This window comes from Bubalus kerabau, chromosome 10 (genome assembly GCF_029407905.1).
Source record: "Bubalus kerabau isolate K-KA32 ecotype Philippines breed swamp buffalo chromosome 10, PCC_UOA_SB_1v2, whole genome shotgun sequence".
NCBI lineage: Eukaryota > Metazoa > Chordata > Mammalia > Artiodactyla > Bovidae > Bubalus > Bubalus kerabau.
In genome coordinates, this window is record NC_073633.1 from 27,569,154 (window position 1) to 27,588,643 (window position 19,490).

The 19,490-nt window shown below is 40.1% G+C and overlaps 1 gene segment (V, D, J or C); it reads right to left on the bottom strand.

Moving 5' to 3' along the window:
• Nucleotides 1-13,973: 13,973 nt before the first annotated feature.
• LOC129620768 (T cell receptor alpha variable 13-1-like) lies at nt 13,974-15,835 on the bottom strand. The segment is given in 3 exon segments: nt 13,974-14,101; nt 15,331-15,615; nt 15,784-15,835. Coding segments are annotated over 3 exon segments (465 nt in total).
• Nucleotides 15,836-19,490: the final 3,655 nt, after the last annotated feature.

Below are 19,490 nucleotides of genomic sequence, written 5' to 3' on the forward strand. Positions count from 1 at the left end.
ACACAAGCTGGAATCAAGGCTGCCGGGAGAAATATCAATAACCTCAGATATGCAGATGACACCACCCTTATGACAGAAAGTGAAGAGGAACTAAAAAGCCTCTTGATGAAAGTGAAAGTGGAGAGTGAAAAAGTGGGCTTAAAGCTCAACATTCAGAAAATGAAGATCATGGCATCTGGTCCCATCACTTCATGGGAAATAGATGGAGAAACAGTGGAAACAGTGTCAGACTTTATTTTCTGGGCTCCAGAATCACTGCAGAATCACTCCAGAATCACTCGATGGACATGAGTCTCAGTGAACTCCGGGAGCTGGTGATGGACAGGTAGGCCTGGCGTGCTGCGATTCATGGGATTGCCAAGAGTCGGACACGACTGATCTGATCTGATAGTAAAAGAGATGTAACAAAATGACCAATATTTTATAATTTGACTTATATGAGTTATCTAAAGTAGTCAAACTCATAGAAAGAGAAAGTAGAACTGCAGATTGTGACTGCAGCCATGAAATTAAAAGACGCTTACTCCTTGGAAGGAAAAGTTATGACCAACCTAGATAGCATATTCAAAAGCAGAGACGTTACTTTGCCAACAAAGGTTCATCTAGTCAAGGCTATGTTTTTTCCTGTGGTCATGTATGGATGTGAGAGTTGGACTGTGAAGAAGGCTGAGCGCCAAAGAACTGATGCTTTTGAACTGTGTTGTTGGTGATGGACAGGGAGGCCTGGCGTGCTGCGATTCATGGGATTGCAAAGAGTCGGACATGACTGATCTGATCTGATAGTAAAAGAGATGTAACAAAATGACCAATATTTTATAATTTGACTTATATGAGTTATCTAAAGTAGTCAAACTCATAGAAAGAGAAAGTAGAACAACAGTGGCCATGGGTTGGAGGGACAAGGGAATGAGGAATTAGCCTTTTTTTTTTTTAATTTACATTTTTGGCTGCACATCGAGGCATGGGGAATATCAGTTCCCTAACCAGGGATCAAATCTGTGCCCCATGCATTGTAAGCTGGAATCCTAATCACTGGACTACCAGGGAAGTCCTGAGGAGTTAGTCTTTAATAAGTATAGATTTTCCATTTTCAAGATGCAAAGAGTACTAGAGATGGATGGTGCTTGCTGAACAACAATGTAAATGTACTTAGTATCACTGGATTGAACACTTAAAATAGTTAAAGTAGTAAAACTTAATGTCCAAATGATAAAAACTTAATTTAAAAAAATTTAAGGGAGTATTTTAAGAATTCTACTTTACACATCTGCTACCAAATGCAAATATAAGAGGGAGTTATAATACAAGACCACTTATCAATCATCCATTACCATTCAGATTTTAAGGTGCTGAGAAAATGAGATTAGAGGTAGGAGGAAATTGGAGACAAGGGTATTTTGGACTATGTTAACACTGATTGAAAAAGAGGGCCTAGGAGGCAGTCCTAAGATGGTGGAGGAATAGGATGGGGAGACCACTGTCTCCCCCACAAATTCATCAGAAGAACATTTAAACACTGAGTAAATTCCACAAAACAACTTCTGAATGCTGGCAGAGGACATCAGGCACCCAGAAAAGCAGCTCATTGTCTTCAAAAAGATGTAGGAAAAAATATAATAGACAAAAAAAGAGACAAAAGAGGGAGGGACGGAGCTCCGTCCCAGGAAGGGAGTCTTAAAAAGAGAGAAGTTTCCAAACACCAGGAAACACTCTCACTGCTGAGTCTGTGGCGAGCCTTGGAAGCACAGAGGGCAACATAACAGGGAGGAAAAATAAATAAATTAAGCCCCACAGATTATGAGCCCAATGGTAACTCCACCAGTGGAGAAGCAGCGCAGATGCCTGCATCCGCCAGTAGCAGGTGGGGGCTGGGCAGGGAGGCCCAGGCTGCATTGCTTAGAGTAAGGATTGGGCCTGAATGCCCCAAGGGTAATCAGAGCAAACTAACTTGGGCTAGCAAACCAGACTGTGGGATAGATACCACGCGAAAAGCTCTAACTTAAAACACCACCAGGACCATGCACAGAACAAAGGACTGAACAGAATTAGCGGGCTGCAGACCATCCCCCTCCAGAGACAGGCAGCCAGAGCTGGAAGGGGGCAATTGCAGCCCCAGAGAGACATTATCTACCAAACTGCAAGCAGGCTTCTTTGCTAACTAAGACTTCTTGGGGTTCAGGACAGTCATCATCTGCCTGAGAATGTGTGCTGGTTGTACACCCAGAAAACTGAGCAGCAGCGACAGGAGAGGTGCTAAGTTGCAGTGACCGCACTCGCCAAACACCTCATCACCCAAGCTGCTCGGACCTGGCAAGGGCACAAAACGCAGACCCAACAGAGTCTGCGCCTCTGAGGACTACCTGAGTGCCTGAACCTGAGTGGCTTAGACCTAGGAGGTGCATGCAGCCCAGGGCCGGCCTCAGATGGTTCCCAGTGGAGCAACCTAGAACCTGAGCTGTGTGGGCAGCGAGGGTACACGTGCCGTGAGCGGGGCAGGCCCAGCGTGGCTGAGACACTGCGAGCACACACTAGTGTTATTTGTTTGCAGCGTCCCTCCCTCCCCACAGTGCGACTGAACAAGTGAGCCTAAAAAAAAAAAAAAAATGTGTCCACCACCGCCCCCCTTGTGTCAGGGCAGAAATCAGACACTGAAGAGACCAGCAAACAGAAGAAGCTAAAACAGAGGGAACCGCCTTGGAAGTGACAGGTGCAATAGATTAAAACCCTGTAGTTAGTACCAACTACATAGGAAGGGGCCTATAGGTCATGGGAAATAGAAGGCAGACCAAGGAACTATCTGAAAATGAACTGACTCCACACTGCCCACAACACCAGAGAAAGTCCTAAATATATTTTTACTATTTTTAAGATGATTCAATTTTTTAACTTCTTTAAATTTTTAAGTACTCTATTATTCCTTTAATTTTCATTTTTATAACCTACTATTACTTTTCAAAAAAAGACCCTATGTTTTAAAGCAAACTTCATATGTGTGTGTGTGTGTGTGTATATATATATATATATATATATATATATATATATATTAATAATTTTTGTGACTTTGTGTTTTTTTTTATTTTACTTTTTCTTTCCTTTAATATTGTATTTTTGAAAATCCAACTTCTCTAGATTTTTAATCTTTGCTTTTTGGTATTTGTTATCAATTTTCTACCTTTAAGAACCCAATTTTCAGTACCCATTTTTACTTGGGAGCGAGATTACTGGCTTGACTGCTCTCTCCTCCTTTGGACTCTGCTTTTTCTCCACCAGGTTGCCTCTGTCTCCTCCCTTCCCCTTCTCTTCTCTACCCAACTCTGTGAATCTCTGTGTGTTCCAGATGGTGGAGAACACTTAGGGAACTGATTACTGGCTGGATCTGTCTCTCTCCTTTTCATTCCCCACTTTTATCCTCCTGGCCAACTCTGTCTCCTTCCTGCCTCTTCTCTTCTCTGTATAACTCCATGAACATCTCTGAGCGGTCCAGACTGTGGAGCACACATAAGGAAGTGATTACTGGCTAGCTTGCTCTCTCCTCTTTTGATTCCATCTCATCTCATTCGGGTAACCTCTAACTCCCTCCTCATTCTTCTCTTCTCCATGTAACTCTGTGAACCTCTCTGGGTGTCCCTCACTGTGGAGAAACTTTTCATCTTTAACCTAGATGTTTTATCAATGGTGCTGTATAGAAGGAGAAGTCTTGAGACTACAGTAAAAATAAGACTGAAAACCAGAAGCAGGAGGCTTAAGTCCAAATCCTTAGAACACCAGAGAACTCCTGACTCCAGGGAACATTAATCAATAGGAACTCATCAAACTCCTCCATACCTACACTGAAACAAAGCACCATCCAAGGGCCAACAAGTTCCAGAGCAAGACATACCACACAAATTCTCTGGCAACACAGGAACACAGCCCTGAACTTCAATAAACAGGCTGCCCAAAGTTACTCCATAACCATTGATATCTCATAACTCATTACTGGACACTTCATTGCACTCCAGAGAGAAGAAATCCAGCTCCACCCACCAGAACACCGACACAAGCTTCCCTAACCAAGAAACTTTGAAAAGCCACTGATACAACCCCATCCACAGTGAGGAAACTACACAATAAAGAGAACCCCACAAACTGCCAGAATATAGAAAGGCCACCCCAAACACAGCAATATAAACAAGATGAAGAGACAGAGGAATACCCAGCAGGTAAAGGAACAGGATAAATGCCCAACAAACCAAACAAAAGAGAAAGAGATAGGGAATCTACCTGATAAAGAATTCCAAATAATGATAGTGAAAATGATTCAAAATCTTGAAATAAAAATGGAATCACAGATAAATGGCCTGGAGACAAGGATTGATAAGATGCAAGAAAGGTTTAACAAGGACCTAGAAGAAATAAAAAAGACTCAATATATAGTGAATAATGCAATATATGAGATCAAAAACACTCTGGAGGCAACAAATTCTAGAATAAGGGAGGCAGAAGACAGGATTAGTGAAGTAGAATATAGAATGGTAGAAACAAATGAATCAGAGAGGAAAAAAGAAAAACAAATTAAAAGAAATGAGGACAATCTCAGAGACCTCCAGGACAGTGTTAAATGCTCCAACATTCGAAACATAGGGGTCCCAGAAGAAAAAGACAAAAAGAAAGACCATGTGAAAATACTTGAGGAGGTAATAGTTGAAAACTTCCCTAAAAATGGGAAGGAAATAATCACCCAAGTCCAAGAAACCCAGAGAGTCCCAAACAGGATAAACCCAAGGCAAAACACCCCAAGACACATATTAATCAAATTAGCAAAGGTCAAACGCAAAGAACAATATTAAAAACAGCAAGGGAAAAACAACAAATAACACACAAGGGAATTCCCATAAGGATAACAGCTGATCTTTCAATAGAAACTCTTCAGGCTGGAAGGGAATGGCAAGACAAACTTAAAGTGATGAAAGAAAATAACCTACAGCCCAGATTACTGTACCCAGCAAGGATCTCATTCCAATATGAAGGAAAAATCAAAAGCTTTACAGACAAGCAAAAGCTGAGAGAATTCAGCACCACCAAACCAGCTCTCCAACAAATGCTAAAGTAATATTCCCTAGACAGAAGATACAAAAATGGTGTATAAACTGGAACCCAAAACAATAAAGTAAATGGCAACGGGATCATACTTATCAATAATTACCTTAAATGTAAATGGGTTGAATGCCCCAAACAAAATACAAAGACTGGCTGAATGGATACAAACACAAGACCCCTATATATGTTGTCTACAAGAGACCCACCTCAAAACAAGGGACACATACAGATTGAAAATGAAGGGCTGGAAAAAGATATTCCATGCAAATAGAGATCAAAAGAAAGCAGGAGTAGCAATACTCATATCAGATGAAATAGACTTTAACATAAAGGCTGTGAAAAGAGACAAAGAAGGACACTACATAATGATCAAAGGATTAATCCAAGAAGAAGATATAACAATTATAAATATATATGCACCTGACATAGGAGCACTGCAATATATAAGACAAATGCTAACAAGTATGAAAGGGGAAATTAACAATAATACAATAATAGTGGGAGACTTTAATACCCTACTCACACCTATGGATAGATCAATGAAACAGAAAATTAACAAAGAAACACAGACTTTAAATGATACAATAGACCAGTTAGACCTAATTGATATCTATAGGACATTTCACCCCAAAACAATGAATTTCACCTTTTTCTCAAGCATACACAGAACCTTCTCCAGGATAGATCACATCCTGGGCCATAAATCTAGCTTTGGTAAATAAAAATAAAATAAAATAAAATCATTCCAAGCATCTTTTCTGATCACAATGCAGTAAGATTAGATCTCAATTACAGGAGAAAAACTATTAAAAATTCCAACACCCTTCTGAATAACCAACTAATCACAGAAGAAACCAAAAAAGAAACCAAAATATACATAGAAATGAATGAAAATGAAAACACAACAACCCAAAACCTGTGGAACACTGTAAAAGCAGTGCTAAGGGGAAAGTTCATAGCAATACAGGCGTGCCTCAAGAAACAAGAAAAAAGTCAAATAAATAACCTAACTCTACACCTAAAGCAACTAGAAAAGGAAGAAATGAAGAACCCCAGGGTTAGTAGAAGGAAAGAAATCTTAAAAATTAAGGCAGAAATAAATGCAAAAGAAACAAAAGAGATCATAGCAAAAATCAACAAAGCCAAAAGCTGGTTCTTTGGGCGGATATATAAAATTGACAAACCATTAGCCAGACTCATCAAGAAACAAAGGGAGAAAAATCAAATCAATAAAATTAGAAATAAAAATGGGGAGATCACAACAGACAACACAGAAATACAAAGGATCATAAGAGACTACTATCAACAATTATATGCCAATAAAATGGACAACATGGAAGAAATGGACAAATTCTTAGAAAAGCACAACTTTCCAAAACTGGACCAGGAAGAAATAGAAAATCTTAACAGACACATCACAAGCACAGAAATTGAAACTGTAATCAGAAATCTTCCAGCAAACAAAAGCCCAGGTCCAGACAGCTTCACAGCTGAATTCTACCAAAAATTTAGAGAAGAGCTAACACCTATCCTACTCAAATTCTTCCAGAAAATTGCAGAGGAAGGTAAACTTCCACCTCATTCTATGAAGCCACCATCACCCTAATACCAAAACCTGACAAAGATGCCACAAAAAAAGAAAAACTACAGGCCAATATCACTGATGAACATAGATGCAAAAATCCTTAACAAAATTCTAGCAATCAGAATCCAACAACACATTAAAAAGATCATACACCATGACCAAGTGGGCTTTATCCCAGGGATGCAAGGATTCTTTAATATCCGCAAATCAATCAATGTAATACGCCACATTAACAAATTGAAAAATAATAGCCATATGATTATCTCAATAGATGCAGAGAAAGCCTTTGACAAAATTCAACATCCATTTATGATTAAAAAAAAAACTCTCTAGAAAGCAGGAATGGAAGGAACATACCTCAACATAATAAAAGCTATATATGACAAACCCACAGCAAACATTATCCTCAATGGTGAAAAATTGAGAGCATTTTCCCTAAAGTCAGGAACAAGACAAGGGTGCCCACTTTCACCACTACTATTCAATATAGTTTTGGATGTTTTGGCCAGAGCAATCAGAGCAGAAAAAGAAATAAAAGGAAATCCAAATTGGAAACGAAGAAGTAAAGCTTTCACTGTTTTCAGATGACATGATCCTCTACATAGAAAACCCTAAAGACTCCACCAGAAAATTACTAGAGCTAATCAATGAATATAGTAAAGTTGCAGGATATAAAATCAACACACAGAAATCCCTTGCATTCCTATACATGAATAATGAGAAATTAAGGAAACAATCCCATTCACCATTGCAATGAAAAGAATGCAATACTTAGGAATGTATCTACCTAAAGGAACTAAAGGCCTATATATAGAAAACTATAAAACACTGGTGAAAGAAATCAAAGAGGACACTAATAGATGGAGGCATATACCATGTTCATGGATCGGAAGAATCAATATAGTGAAAATGAATATACTACCCAAAGCAATCTATAGATTCAATACAATCCCTATCAAGCTACCAACGGTATTTTTCACAGAGCTAGAACAAATAATTTCACAATTTGTATGGAAATACAAAAAACCTCGAATAGCCAAAGCAATCTTGAGAAAGAAGAATGGAACTGGAGGAATCAACCTACATGACTTCAGGCTCTACTACAAAGCCACAGTCATCAGGAGAGTATGGTACTGGCACAAAGACAGAAATAGAGATCAATGGAACAAAACAGAAAGCCCAGAGATAAGTCCACGCACCCATGGACACCTTATCTTTGACAAAGGAGGCAAGAATATACAATGGATCAAAGACAATCTCTTTAACAAGTGGTGCTGGGAAAACTGCTCAATCACTTGTAAAAGAATCACAACAAAAGAAAGTATAAGCAAGGTGAAATGGAGCCTTTAGAATGGGAGAAAATAATAGCAAATGAAGCAACTCACAAAGAACTAATCTCAAAAATATACAAGCAACTCCTGCAGCTCAATTCCAGAAAAATAAACGACCCAATCAAAAAAAATGAGCCAAAGAACTAAATAGACATTTCTCCAAAGAAGACATACAGATGGCTAACAAACACATGAAGAGATGCTCAACATAACTCATTATCAAAGAAATGCAAATCAAAACCATAATGAGGTACTATTTCATGCCAGTCAGAATGGTTGCGATCCAAAAGTCTACAAATAATAAATGCTGGAGAGGGTGTGGAGAAAAGGGAACCCTCTTACACTGTTGGTGGGAATGCAAACTAGTACAGCCACTATGGAGAACAGTGCAGAGATTCCTTAAAAAAACTGGAAATAGAACTGCCTTATGACCCAACAATCTCACTGCTGGGCATACACTCTGAGGAAACCAGAATTGAAAGAAACACGTGTACCCCAATGTTCATCGCAGCACTGTTTATAATAGCCAGGACATGGAAGCAACCTAGATGTCCATCGGCAGATGAATGGATAAGAAAGCTGTAGTACATATACACAACGGAGTATTACTCAGCCATTAAAATAATACCTTTGAGTCAGGTCTAATGAGGTGGATGAACCTGGAGCCGATTATACAGAGTGAAGTAAGCCAGAGAGAAAAACACCAATAGAGTGTACTAACACATATATATGGAATTTAGAAAGATGGTAATGATAACCCTGTATGCGAGACAGCCAAAGAGACACAGATGTATAGAACAGTCTTTTGGAGTCTGTGGGAGAGGGAAAAGGTGGGATGATTTGGGAGAATGGCATTAAATCATGTATAATATCATATAGGAAATGAATCGCCAGTCCAGGTTTGATGCAGGATACAGGATGCTTGGGGCTGGTGCACTAGGATGACCCAGAAGGATGGTATGAGGAGGGAAGTGGGAGGGGGGTTCAGGATTGGGAACACGTGTACACCCGTGGCAGATTTGTGCTGATGTATGGCAAAACCAATGCAATATTGTAAAGTTAAAAAAAAAAAAAAAAGGAAGGTTGGATGTGGAGGGAGATGGGAGGGATGTTCAAGTGGGAGGGGACATGGGTAAATCGATGACTGATTCATGTTGATGTTTGGTAGAAACCAACACAATAGTGTAAAACAATTATCCTTCAATTAAAAATAAATAAATTAAAAAAGAAAAGAAAAAAAGCAGAGACATTACTCTGCCAACATAGGTCCATCTAGTCAAGGCTATGGTTTATCCAGTGGTCATGGATGTGAGAGGTAGACTATAAAGAAAGCTGAGCACTGAAGAATTGATGCTTTTGAACTGTGGTGTTGGAGAAGACTCTTGAGAGTGCAAGGAGATCCAACCAGTCCATCTTAAAGGAAATCAGTCCTGAATATTCATTGGAAGGACTGATGCTGAGGCTGAAAGTCCAATACTTTGGCCACCTGATGTGAAGAACTAACTCATTGGAAAAAACCTTGATTCTGGGAAAGACTGAAGGTGGGAGAAGAAGAGGGCAACAGAGGATGAGATGGTTGGATGGCATCACCGACTCAATGGACATGAGTTTGAGTAGACCCCAGGAGTTGGTGATAGGCAGGGAGTCCTGGTGTGCTGCAGTCCATGGGGTCGCAAAGAGTCAGACACAAGTGAGCGACTGAACTGAACGGAACTGATCTGAAAGACCAATAATTCACATATATTTTTAACTGATTTTTAATTCAGACATTTCTGAATTTCCTTAGTCAATTCTTCTAGCTTAATCTAATCACCAAATGATAAAGATTTTGGTGGTTATATTTGTCTTCAATAAGAAATTTAAATCCAAATTTTCAGGGATAAGAATGTTTTTGATGCGCGATAGCCCTAGACATGGTCTATGAACCTAGAGAAATACTCAATTAGAATGAGTGTTTCCCCTCTAAACCTATACCTGTGCTGCCACAGTACTAACCCCTTCCTGTCTGTGAAGGCAATTCCCTACCCTGGTCCCTACAGCAGGTGCATTAATCAATCAGAACTCTGGGTTTTGGTGCAGGTCCCTCCTACATGCCTCTCACTGCGGGCTCACTCAGTGCACAGAAATACACTGCAGAGTCCTCCAGTTGTGAAGCTGAGAGGATAAGTGATGAATTTGTTTGGCTTCTGGAAATTCAATGAGTAGCTACCTTCTGCAGCATTTGGCCTGTTATAAGAGTCCTGGGGAATGAGGAAGGTCATCACCCCACTGCTGTGTTGCTTGTACCAGAATAGACCATAAGTTGTATCACCAGTGTCATATGTGCAATCCAGGGTCACAGTTTCTTTCTCCTGCACTGACATTGGTGGTTGGTCTTGAGTTACTTTCTGGGCAATACTGGATCCTAGAGGAAAAAATAGATAGAAGTAGACTGTAGCCATGAAATTAAAAAACACTTGCTTCTTGGAAGGAAAGCTATGGAAAAGCCAGACAGTGTATTAAAATGCAGACATTACTTTGCCAAAAATGATCTGTATAGTCAAATCTATGGGTTTTCCAGTAGTCATGTATGGATGTCAGAGTTGGACCAGAAAGAAGGCTGAGTGCTGAAGAATTGATGCTTTCAAATTGTGGTGCTGGAGAAGACTCTTGAGAGTCCCTTGGACTGCAAGGAGCTCAAACTAGTTAATCCTAAAGGAAATCAACCCTGAATATTCATTGAAAGGACTGATGCTGAAGCTGAAGCTCCAATACTTTGGCCACCTGAGGCAAGGAGCAGACACATTGGAAAAGACCCTGATGCTGGGAAAGATTGAAGACAAAATAAGGGTGCAGCAGAAGATGAGATGATTATACAGTACCACGGACTCAATGGATGTGAATTTGAGCAAACTCCAGGAGATAGCAAAGAACAGGGGAGCCTGGCGTTCTGCAGTCCATAAGGTTATAAAGAGTCAGACACAGCTTAGCTACTGAACAAAAACAATAGAGATTTAGGAATAAGTGATGTAGAATAAAGAAATTCTACTTTACACTCAGCTAGGCTTCCTTCCCAGGATACGCTTAAAACTGCCTGTTCCTTTGGTCCTTAGGTCACAGAGGAAGCACAATCCCATCAAGACCATCCTTACCTAAACACAGTGAAGCCACGACCACCTTCAGAAGGCTGGAGAGAAGCATGTTTCAGCTCTTCCACTAGATGGAAAATATCTTCAATGTCAAGGCTTTGCAAGGTGAGGTGAGCCTGGCAGGGTGAGGGAAGAATTGCTGGGTATGTGCTGCTGCTGGTGAGTTGATGTTGCAGGTTGAGTAGCAAGTTGATGTGGGTTACATCAACTTCTCTATGAACCAGGTGAGAGTCCTACTCACCCCAAACTTCCTTTTGTTTTAACCAGTTCTTCAACCGATAGCAATTACATCTTAAAATAAACACGAGTTAAATTTGATATTGCAAAGAAGCCCCCCCCCACCCCACACACACACACAATGCTGTGTTGGGTCATTGCTTCTGTGAAAGAAATGAGTGAGTAGCTCCTATTTAAAAATATTATCTGTAATGTATTATGGAAATAATATAAGACATACTAACCATGCATCCTCACTTCTGTGTTCAGTTCTTCCACCTAAGGTAGAAATAAATCACTTTATGGTAAGAAGGCAAAGCACTTTAGCTCTTTTATTCTGCCTATTGTTACAATAATACTTCTCCTCACTATCAGTATTTTCAGTTGCCCATCTTGGGGCCAAAGCAGGAAAATCTAATCATCCTTTTCTAAAGAGTTTAGGCTAAGGTTGCAGAGATTGACTCCTGTCACAGAAATCCCCTTTTATTCTCTACTAATTTTGACAGCCCAGCTCTGTAGATATCTTAGTTTTGTCATTAGGTTATCAAGCCTTTGAATTTATATTCATCCCATTAACTCAACTGGGACCATAAACGAGCCATACCAAACTGTTATATATCCTGTATGCCCAGCTCTAAAAGAAGTACATAGCAGGTGATCTCATACACCTCCATAAGACAGCTAACCCTAAGATCACCATTGATTCCACCCCCACCCTACACCTGTGCCACCACATCCCTAACCACTTCCTGTCTGTAATAAATCTTTGTGTATGAATATAACAGGAAAGCCATGCCTAGAGATATGGCTCTATATCATGGCAAACAACAAAGACCCACTGCCTATCACAGCCTATTTCTTGATAAATTAGCCGAAACTTATCTTCCCCCGATAGCTCAGCTGGTAAAAAATCTACCTGCAATGCAGGAGACCCCGGTTCAATTTCTGGGTCAGGAAGCTCCACTGGAGAAGGTATAGGCTACCCACTCTAGTATTCTTGGGCTTCTCCTGTGGCTCAGATGGTAAAGAATCTGCCTGCAATGCGGGAGACCTGGGTTCGATCTCCAGGTTGGGAAGATCCCCTAGAGAAGGGAAAGGTTATCCACTCCAGTATTCTGGCCTGGAAAATCCATGGACAGTATAGTCCATGGGGTCACAAAGAGTCAGACATTACTGAGTGACTTTCACTTCACTGTTCACTTCACATCTTCCTGTCTCAGTAATGACAGCCTCAGCGAAATTGTTTGAAGAATCTTTAGATTTTGAAGTGGAATCTCTATTAAGTTTAATGGAACCACATACAGTAGGAATTGTTCTCTAATTTAAAAACACCCAACTTTTTCTAACAACTGGTTGACTAAATATGAAATATCATTCATTTCTCTTCATATTATTTAAGTCTTTTAAACTTCTCAATTAAAGGATCTCATGACTGTATTCTGTTACTCAAAATATATCCCTACCCAGAACAATTCTTTGGAAAGTCTCATATCAAACTCTGAATTTATATTTTTTTAATTTTTGAAATGAGTTAGGAATGGGGGGGGGGTGCTTCCCTGGTAGCTCAGCTGCTAAAGAATCTGCCTGCAATGCAGGAGACCCCAGTTCATTTCCTGGGTTGGGAAGGTGTCCTGGAGAAGGGATAGGCTACCCACTCCAATATTCATGGGCTTCCCTGGTACTTCAGTCAATAATCTGCCTGCAATGCGGGAAATCTGAGTTTGATCCCTTGGTGGAAAGATCCCCTTTAGGAGGGCGTGACAACCCACTCCAATATTCTTGCTTGGAGAATCCCCATGGACAGAGGAGACTGGGCGGGCTACAGGCCGTGGGGTTGAGAAGAGTCGGACACAACTGAGTGACTAAGCATAGCACAGCACAGGAATGGGGAGTTTTTCGTTACAAAAGGAGAGCACAGGGGAGTTTTGGGGAGCAGTGAAACTGTTCCGTGTCATTATCCTATTATGGCTTCATGATCTCTACAATGGATTAAAATTCAAAATAAACAGAAATATAAATAAAAAATAGTCAAATTTTCTATGTAATTACTTAGGAATTAAGATTTAAAATATTGAACTCAAAATAGCAAAATGGGAACCTTCTACCATCTTTTCACCCCACCAAAAACACCAATTTTCACAGTCATACTCCAAGAGAGCTTTGAGAAGTCCAGAAATCCAGCAGAGAAGTTCCAGCTCACCGCCTGAGGTCAGACACACTGAAGAGGGTTAGGGGAACAATTTCACATTACCTTCATCACTCCTCCCCTCAAAGCACACAGCTGGGCTCTGGAGGAAACATTCTTGACCTGCAATTTCTCTACAGAGGAAAGTGAGGGCCCGTGAGTGAGCATCTGCTCTCCAGCTTTAGGAGAACCTACAGAAAAGCCTTGCCCCTTTCTCACCTCACCCAGAATACTTAGGTGTGCTACTCAGCTGGGGAGTGGGAAACACCTGGGAACAGCAGCCAGGTCTCCAGGAGGGCATTAAAATGGACATGTTTCCTACGACCAGGGCACTGGCTCCATCAGGACTGCCCACCAGTCACTGGGGATGCCTTGCCTGCCAATCATCAAAAGTGGCCCAGGGGTACCAGCCATCACACAATGTCTGACTCTAACACCACCTCACCCTGTCACTGCTCCCAGATTGCAAGGAACAGCCAGAGTGAGGCTTTGCAGATGCCTAGTGAGCATTTGCAGAAGGCGGCCCCACTCTGCTGGCCTGGAAGAAACAAGACATGTGTAAGCAGCCAGCATTCCCCTAAGGAAAGGAAGAAAAATGGAGGCTATCAACGCCCAGACTGGCCTCCTAGGATCAAGAGAAGGCCATGAAGTTTGCATTAAATTGTCCAGAGACAGGAGAAAGGAAATACACCATTTGATTTGCAATCATTTGAATGTGACATTGTCACATACTTTTCCTCAAATACACAAAAAATATATACTATTACTGGGCACTGAAGGAAAACACATGTCACATTTTCTCAATTAGAAAGTGGTCAATGTGCATATAAGGGATGTCAAACAATGTAAAATTGTAATTTATTAATATTTCTCATAGAGCTATTTCAAAGCTGATGTTTGGGAACAAGACAATGAAATGGGGAATGCTCAGTTCAATATTTAATATTAAGTGGAAAAAGATACTAATTAAGATAGGAATTTATAAAAAGAGTAAACTGAATATTAGCAACATTGTGTGATCATAGAATTGTCAATATCATGTTAATTATATAAAGCATTTTCTTATATTTGGCATGTAATTTGTATAATCAGAAAAATATGCTGTTTTCAAAGCACAATATTTTTAAAATCCATTCATAATAAGGATTGTGATATGGATAACAGGGGGAGTATTTATAGAAGAGGAGTCTGAATGGCAAAATGTAAATTTGGTCTTACAATTTAAAAATAAATCAGTAAATTACTAACTCTCTTCAAGAATTCAGTAAGCAACAGGTATCCAACAACATGTTCTAACCCTTTCTAGCTACCCTTGAGCCTAATATTCTTATCCAATGCTTTTTATGGCTTCCCTGATAACTCAGTTGGTAAAGAATTGCCTGCAATGCTGGAGACCCCGGTTCGATTCCTGGGTCTGGAAGATCCCCTGGAGAAGGGATAGGCTACACACTACAGTATTCTTGGGCTTCCCCTGTGGCTCAGCTGGTAAAGGATCTGCCTGCAATGTGGGAGACCTGGGTTTGATCCTTGCGTTGGGAAGATCCCCTGGAGAAGGGAAAGGCTACCCATTCCAGTATTCTGGCCTGGAGAATTTCATGGACTGTATAGTCCATATGTAGGAAAGAGTTGGACACGACTGAGTGACTTTCACCTTCTTTCACATGTTTTTTATGACTAGCACATCCGTTTCCACCTGCAGACAAACAATATAACATTTGTCATATTTGAAGGTTGCACCAAAGGAAGGGGGCTGCCCAAGGCACAGGTTTGAATACAGACAGAAGATGCCTGGGAAGCACTGTGTACTTGCTGCACAGAAGTAGACAGCTGAGTCTCCAGCTTCAGTGGTTGCGATGTGCAGGGAGAGACGTTTGGTTGTCTTATTCAATAAAACAGTTAGTCTCTGGTCTTCCTCTTTGCCCTTATTTGAACGAATAGCTATAAGGAACTGGGGACCTTTCCCAGGTTCTTGCTTATACCAAGGGAAATACACTGAGTTACCATCTGTATAAGTGCAGGTGATAACAGAGCTGTTTCCTTCCTGGACACTCAGGGTAGGACTCTGCTCCACCTTGTTCCCAAGGCTGACACCTATGGAGAAAGTAGAAGTCAGAGAAAGGAGAAGGGTTGTCAGATTATTTAGCTATAGAGTTTACTTTTCCTTTTCGACAATAACTAGAAGAAACCTGAATAAATTCAGTCTTGGCATCTAAAGAATATCTACTAACACACTCTATTTTCCTTAAATCCTTAACTCACAGTCCAGCTGTAGCCACAAGAATGTGATTAAAGCTCCAATGGATGTCTTCATTGTTTTTCCCATTTAGGATCAATTGTGGATCTGCAGTCTCCAGCCAGAAGAGCTGCTTCTGTTACCAAGTGATCCCTTCTTTTCTCTAGTGGTTTCTTTCACTGTCTACCCAGCCAATAAGAAAAAGACTCTGCTTCTGCCCCAAGCCTATCCATTCAGAACCCTCTCAATGAATCCTCCACGTGTCCTGATCAGCAGAGGTGCACCACCATCTGGTGGTCACATCTCTACCTACTGAACTCTCTGGTTAAATGTCTTTCTTGTACCTGTGCCTATGAGGGACTCTGATGCATAAAGACAGCAAAGATCAAACAAATTATGTCTTAGATTGAAAATGTAAATGCACAGTAAGAATGTAGAGATCAAGATTTACACCTCTGCACACAACTGAGTCCTTTTTAGTAAGTTAGAAGGAGGCAGATGCTGTTGCTCTTCATCCAATGATGGGCCTGATATTAGTTTTGAAATTAGAAAAGCATGATGATTCACTCTTAAACATAAAAATATAAAACTTTCCTTTTCAGCCCGTATACCATGCTCTTTTGTCTACTACGGGGAGAAAATCTTTCTAAAAGGAACATGTAAGCCAAAGAAGAGTATAAGAGAAAAAAGATCATTTGATATTCCGAATGCCTATTTTTTTTAATTTTATTTTATTTAACTTTACAATATTGTATTGGTTTTGCCATATATCAAAATGAATATGCCACAGGTATACATGTGTTCCCCATCCTGAACCCTCCTCCCTCCTCCCTCCCTATACCATCCCTCTGGGTCGTCCCAGTGCACTTGCCTGTCAACTGTGACTGTAGTTAACAACACTGTACTTTTCATTTGAAAGTTACTGGGAGTGCAGACCTTAAATAACTCACCATAATAACAACAAGACAAAAACCCTGGTAATTATGTGCAGTGAAAAATGTGTTCACTAACCTTATCAGTGTTATCACTTCAAAATATATACATATATCAAATCATTATATTAGACACCTCAAACTCACACATAACTTAAAAGCAGTGAGTGACTCAGCCTTAGAGGAATTTCCTTCAGAGTATGAGTATGAGTCAATTCTACTGGCATGCTTCTGCTGCCTTGGCCATCGCTGGCTCAGAGTCTATATTCTATTATTGTTCTTCCAAACTCCACTACAATGTTGTTTCCCCAAGACAATGACATTGACATTTCCCCAATAAAATGTTCTTTCCCCAAGACATTTCCCCTCAACTTCTGTGAGTTTCCAGAATTATCTTCCTCTGCCAAAACCACTTTGATTACTTGGAATTTTCTGGTTACCTCTGTGAGAATAAAGCCAAGAAAGCCTCAATATTGCCTGTGTCTCCTAGAGAAATAGTGCAAATAGAAGATTGACCCTAAAGAACCTGTCATAAGAAACGGTCCCTGGGCAACCAAGACTACCTCATTTCCAGAAGTAGAAGCCCCTCTCCCGTGATTTGGATTCTCTGGCCCTGTGGATTACAAAGAATAATAAACCTCTGTTCCATATCTCATACCTTTAAAAATTTACACAGCTATGGTGAAGAATATCTACTCAATATATAAATATGTATATTTATTAAAATGTGTGGGTTTTATGTGTGTTAAACTTCTTGCATTGCAGGCAGATTATTTACCATCTGAGCCACCAGGGAAGCCCAGGTAATACACAAAGTTTGGAACAATTTTTTATGTAACGTTCTTAATTCATCAAAGACTAACTTCCACTTTTCTTCTGGATTTAGAAAGCAATTATTGCTTGTTATAAATTCCCTGGAGTCTCAAGCAGTAAAGAATCCGCCTGCAATGAGGGAGACCTGGATTTGATCCCTGGGTCAGGAAGATCCCCTGGAGAAGGGAATGGCAACCCGCTCCAGTATTCTTGCCTGGAAAAATCCCATGAACAGAGGAGCCTGGCAGGCTACAGTCCACGGGGTCACAAAGAGTCAGACATGACCGATCGACTAACACTACTATAAAGAATTGTGGAGAGCACTGGTGTTCTTTACTTATAAGTAATCTCACTCAGGCCTCCTATTTTAGTGCCCACCACAAACCTTCCACCCACACATACACAGGCACTCGCAAAAGCAACACCATCTTTCTCAACTATTCAAAGATAACTGGTCCTTCTTTTTAAAACTCTTCCACAGCACACATTGTGACACCTCTCGCACTAAACCTAGGTTTCTTCTTCGTCTAGTCTGTAACACAAGCTTTAATTCTTCCTTACACTTCTCACCTTCTGAAATTTTGTTGACATCAGTATGTGCTGTGATCTCCTTATCTATTCTTTTTGTGGTTGCAGGTTTATACCCTTTCTGATTTCTTTACTATCTTAGAGAAAAATGTGTATTATTAATCTACTATGTTTATACAAATTTCAGAGAAAACATTTTATTGTACAACATTTTGTATTGTTTAAAGTATACTTTGACAAGCATTTTATTTATAGAAATTTAAAAATAAAATTTGCATTTAAACCAATCCAATAAAAAATTAGCTAGATTTGAACCAACAATGCATAATTAATACATACTAGATTTATACCAACAGTGCATAACAAAAATATATTAATGTTATGACTATAGCTCATTCATAAAGCCTACAAATACAGCCTTTGAAAAAAGTAGAAGAAAATTTTCATGAAGGTGGAAGGATGAAGCAAAGAAAAATATTTTAAAGCAGCAGGCATTTCAAGGTCAATAACATTTTTAATCATTCTTAGCATAATAGCCGCTGCAGAACCAGAAAACATATGTTGTTCACTTCGGTGCTTAAAAGTTTCTCCCAAGCAACAAAAGTACTCCTAGTGAGCCAATAAACAGATGTTAATTAAATAGGATTGCACCAATATTTGCAAAGACCAGCAGTATATTTGCAGTGCAATACAGAGATTGATTGCTCTATTATTCTTTTCAATACACCATCTTCTCTTACTTCCTTATCTCTCACAACTTCAAGATTGTTACAAAATACTCAATGTTTTGCAAAAATCTATAAGGGAAAATCTGAAAAAGAATACATATACTATGTATATACATATTATACTCATGTACATAACAATTACTTTGCTGTACACCTGACACTAATACAACATTGAATATCAACTATACTTCAATTTAAAATTAAAGTTTTTAAAAGGTCATGGTTTTTGAAGGCTGTAGCTCTCCTATTTGGAGAAGGCAATGGCAACCCACTCCAGGACTCTTGCCTGGAAAATCCCATGGACAGAGGAGCCTGGTAAGCTGCAGTCTATGGGGTCGCTAAGAGTCGGACACGACTGAGTGGTTTCACTTTCACTTTTCACTTTCAGGCATTGGAGAAGGAAATGGCAATCCACTCCAGTGTTCTTGCCTGGAGAATCCCAGGAATGGGGGAGCCTGGTGGGCTGCCATCTATGGGGTCGCACAGAGTCAGACACGACTGAAGGGACCTGGCAGCAGCAGCAGCAGCAGCAGCTCTCCTATTACTTCTCCTGCATGCTCCATCAGGAAGACACTATGCAAATGACACCTTCTCTGGTGCACTCTGGCTCTCTAAAAGTATATTGTATACTGAAAGTATAATAAAACTCAGTAAAGCAAACCCCATCAAGTTGGCCTGGAACAACCTGCATGGCATGGATTTTGACTGCAAGGATGAGCAAGGGACTATTAC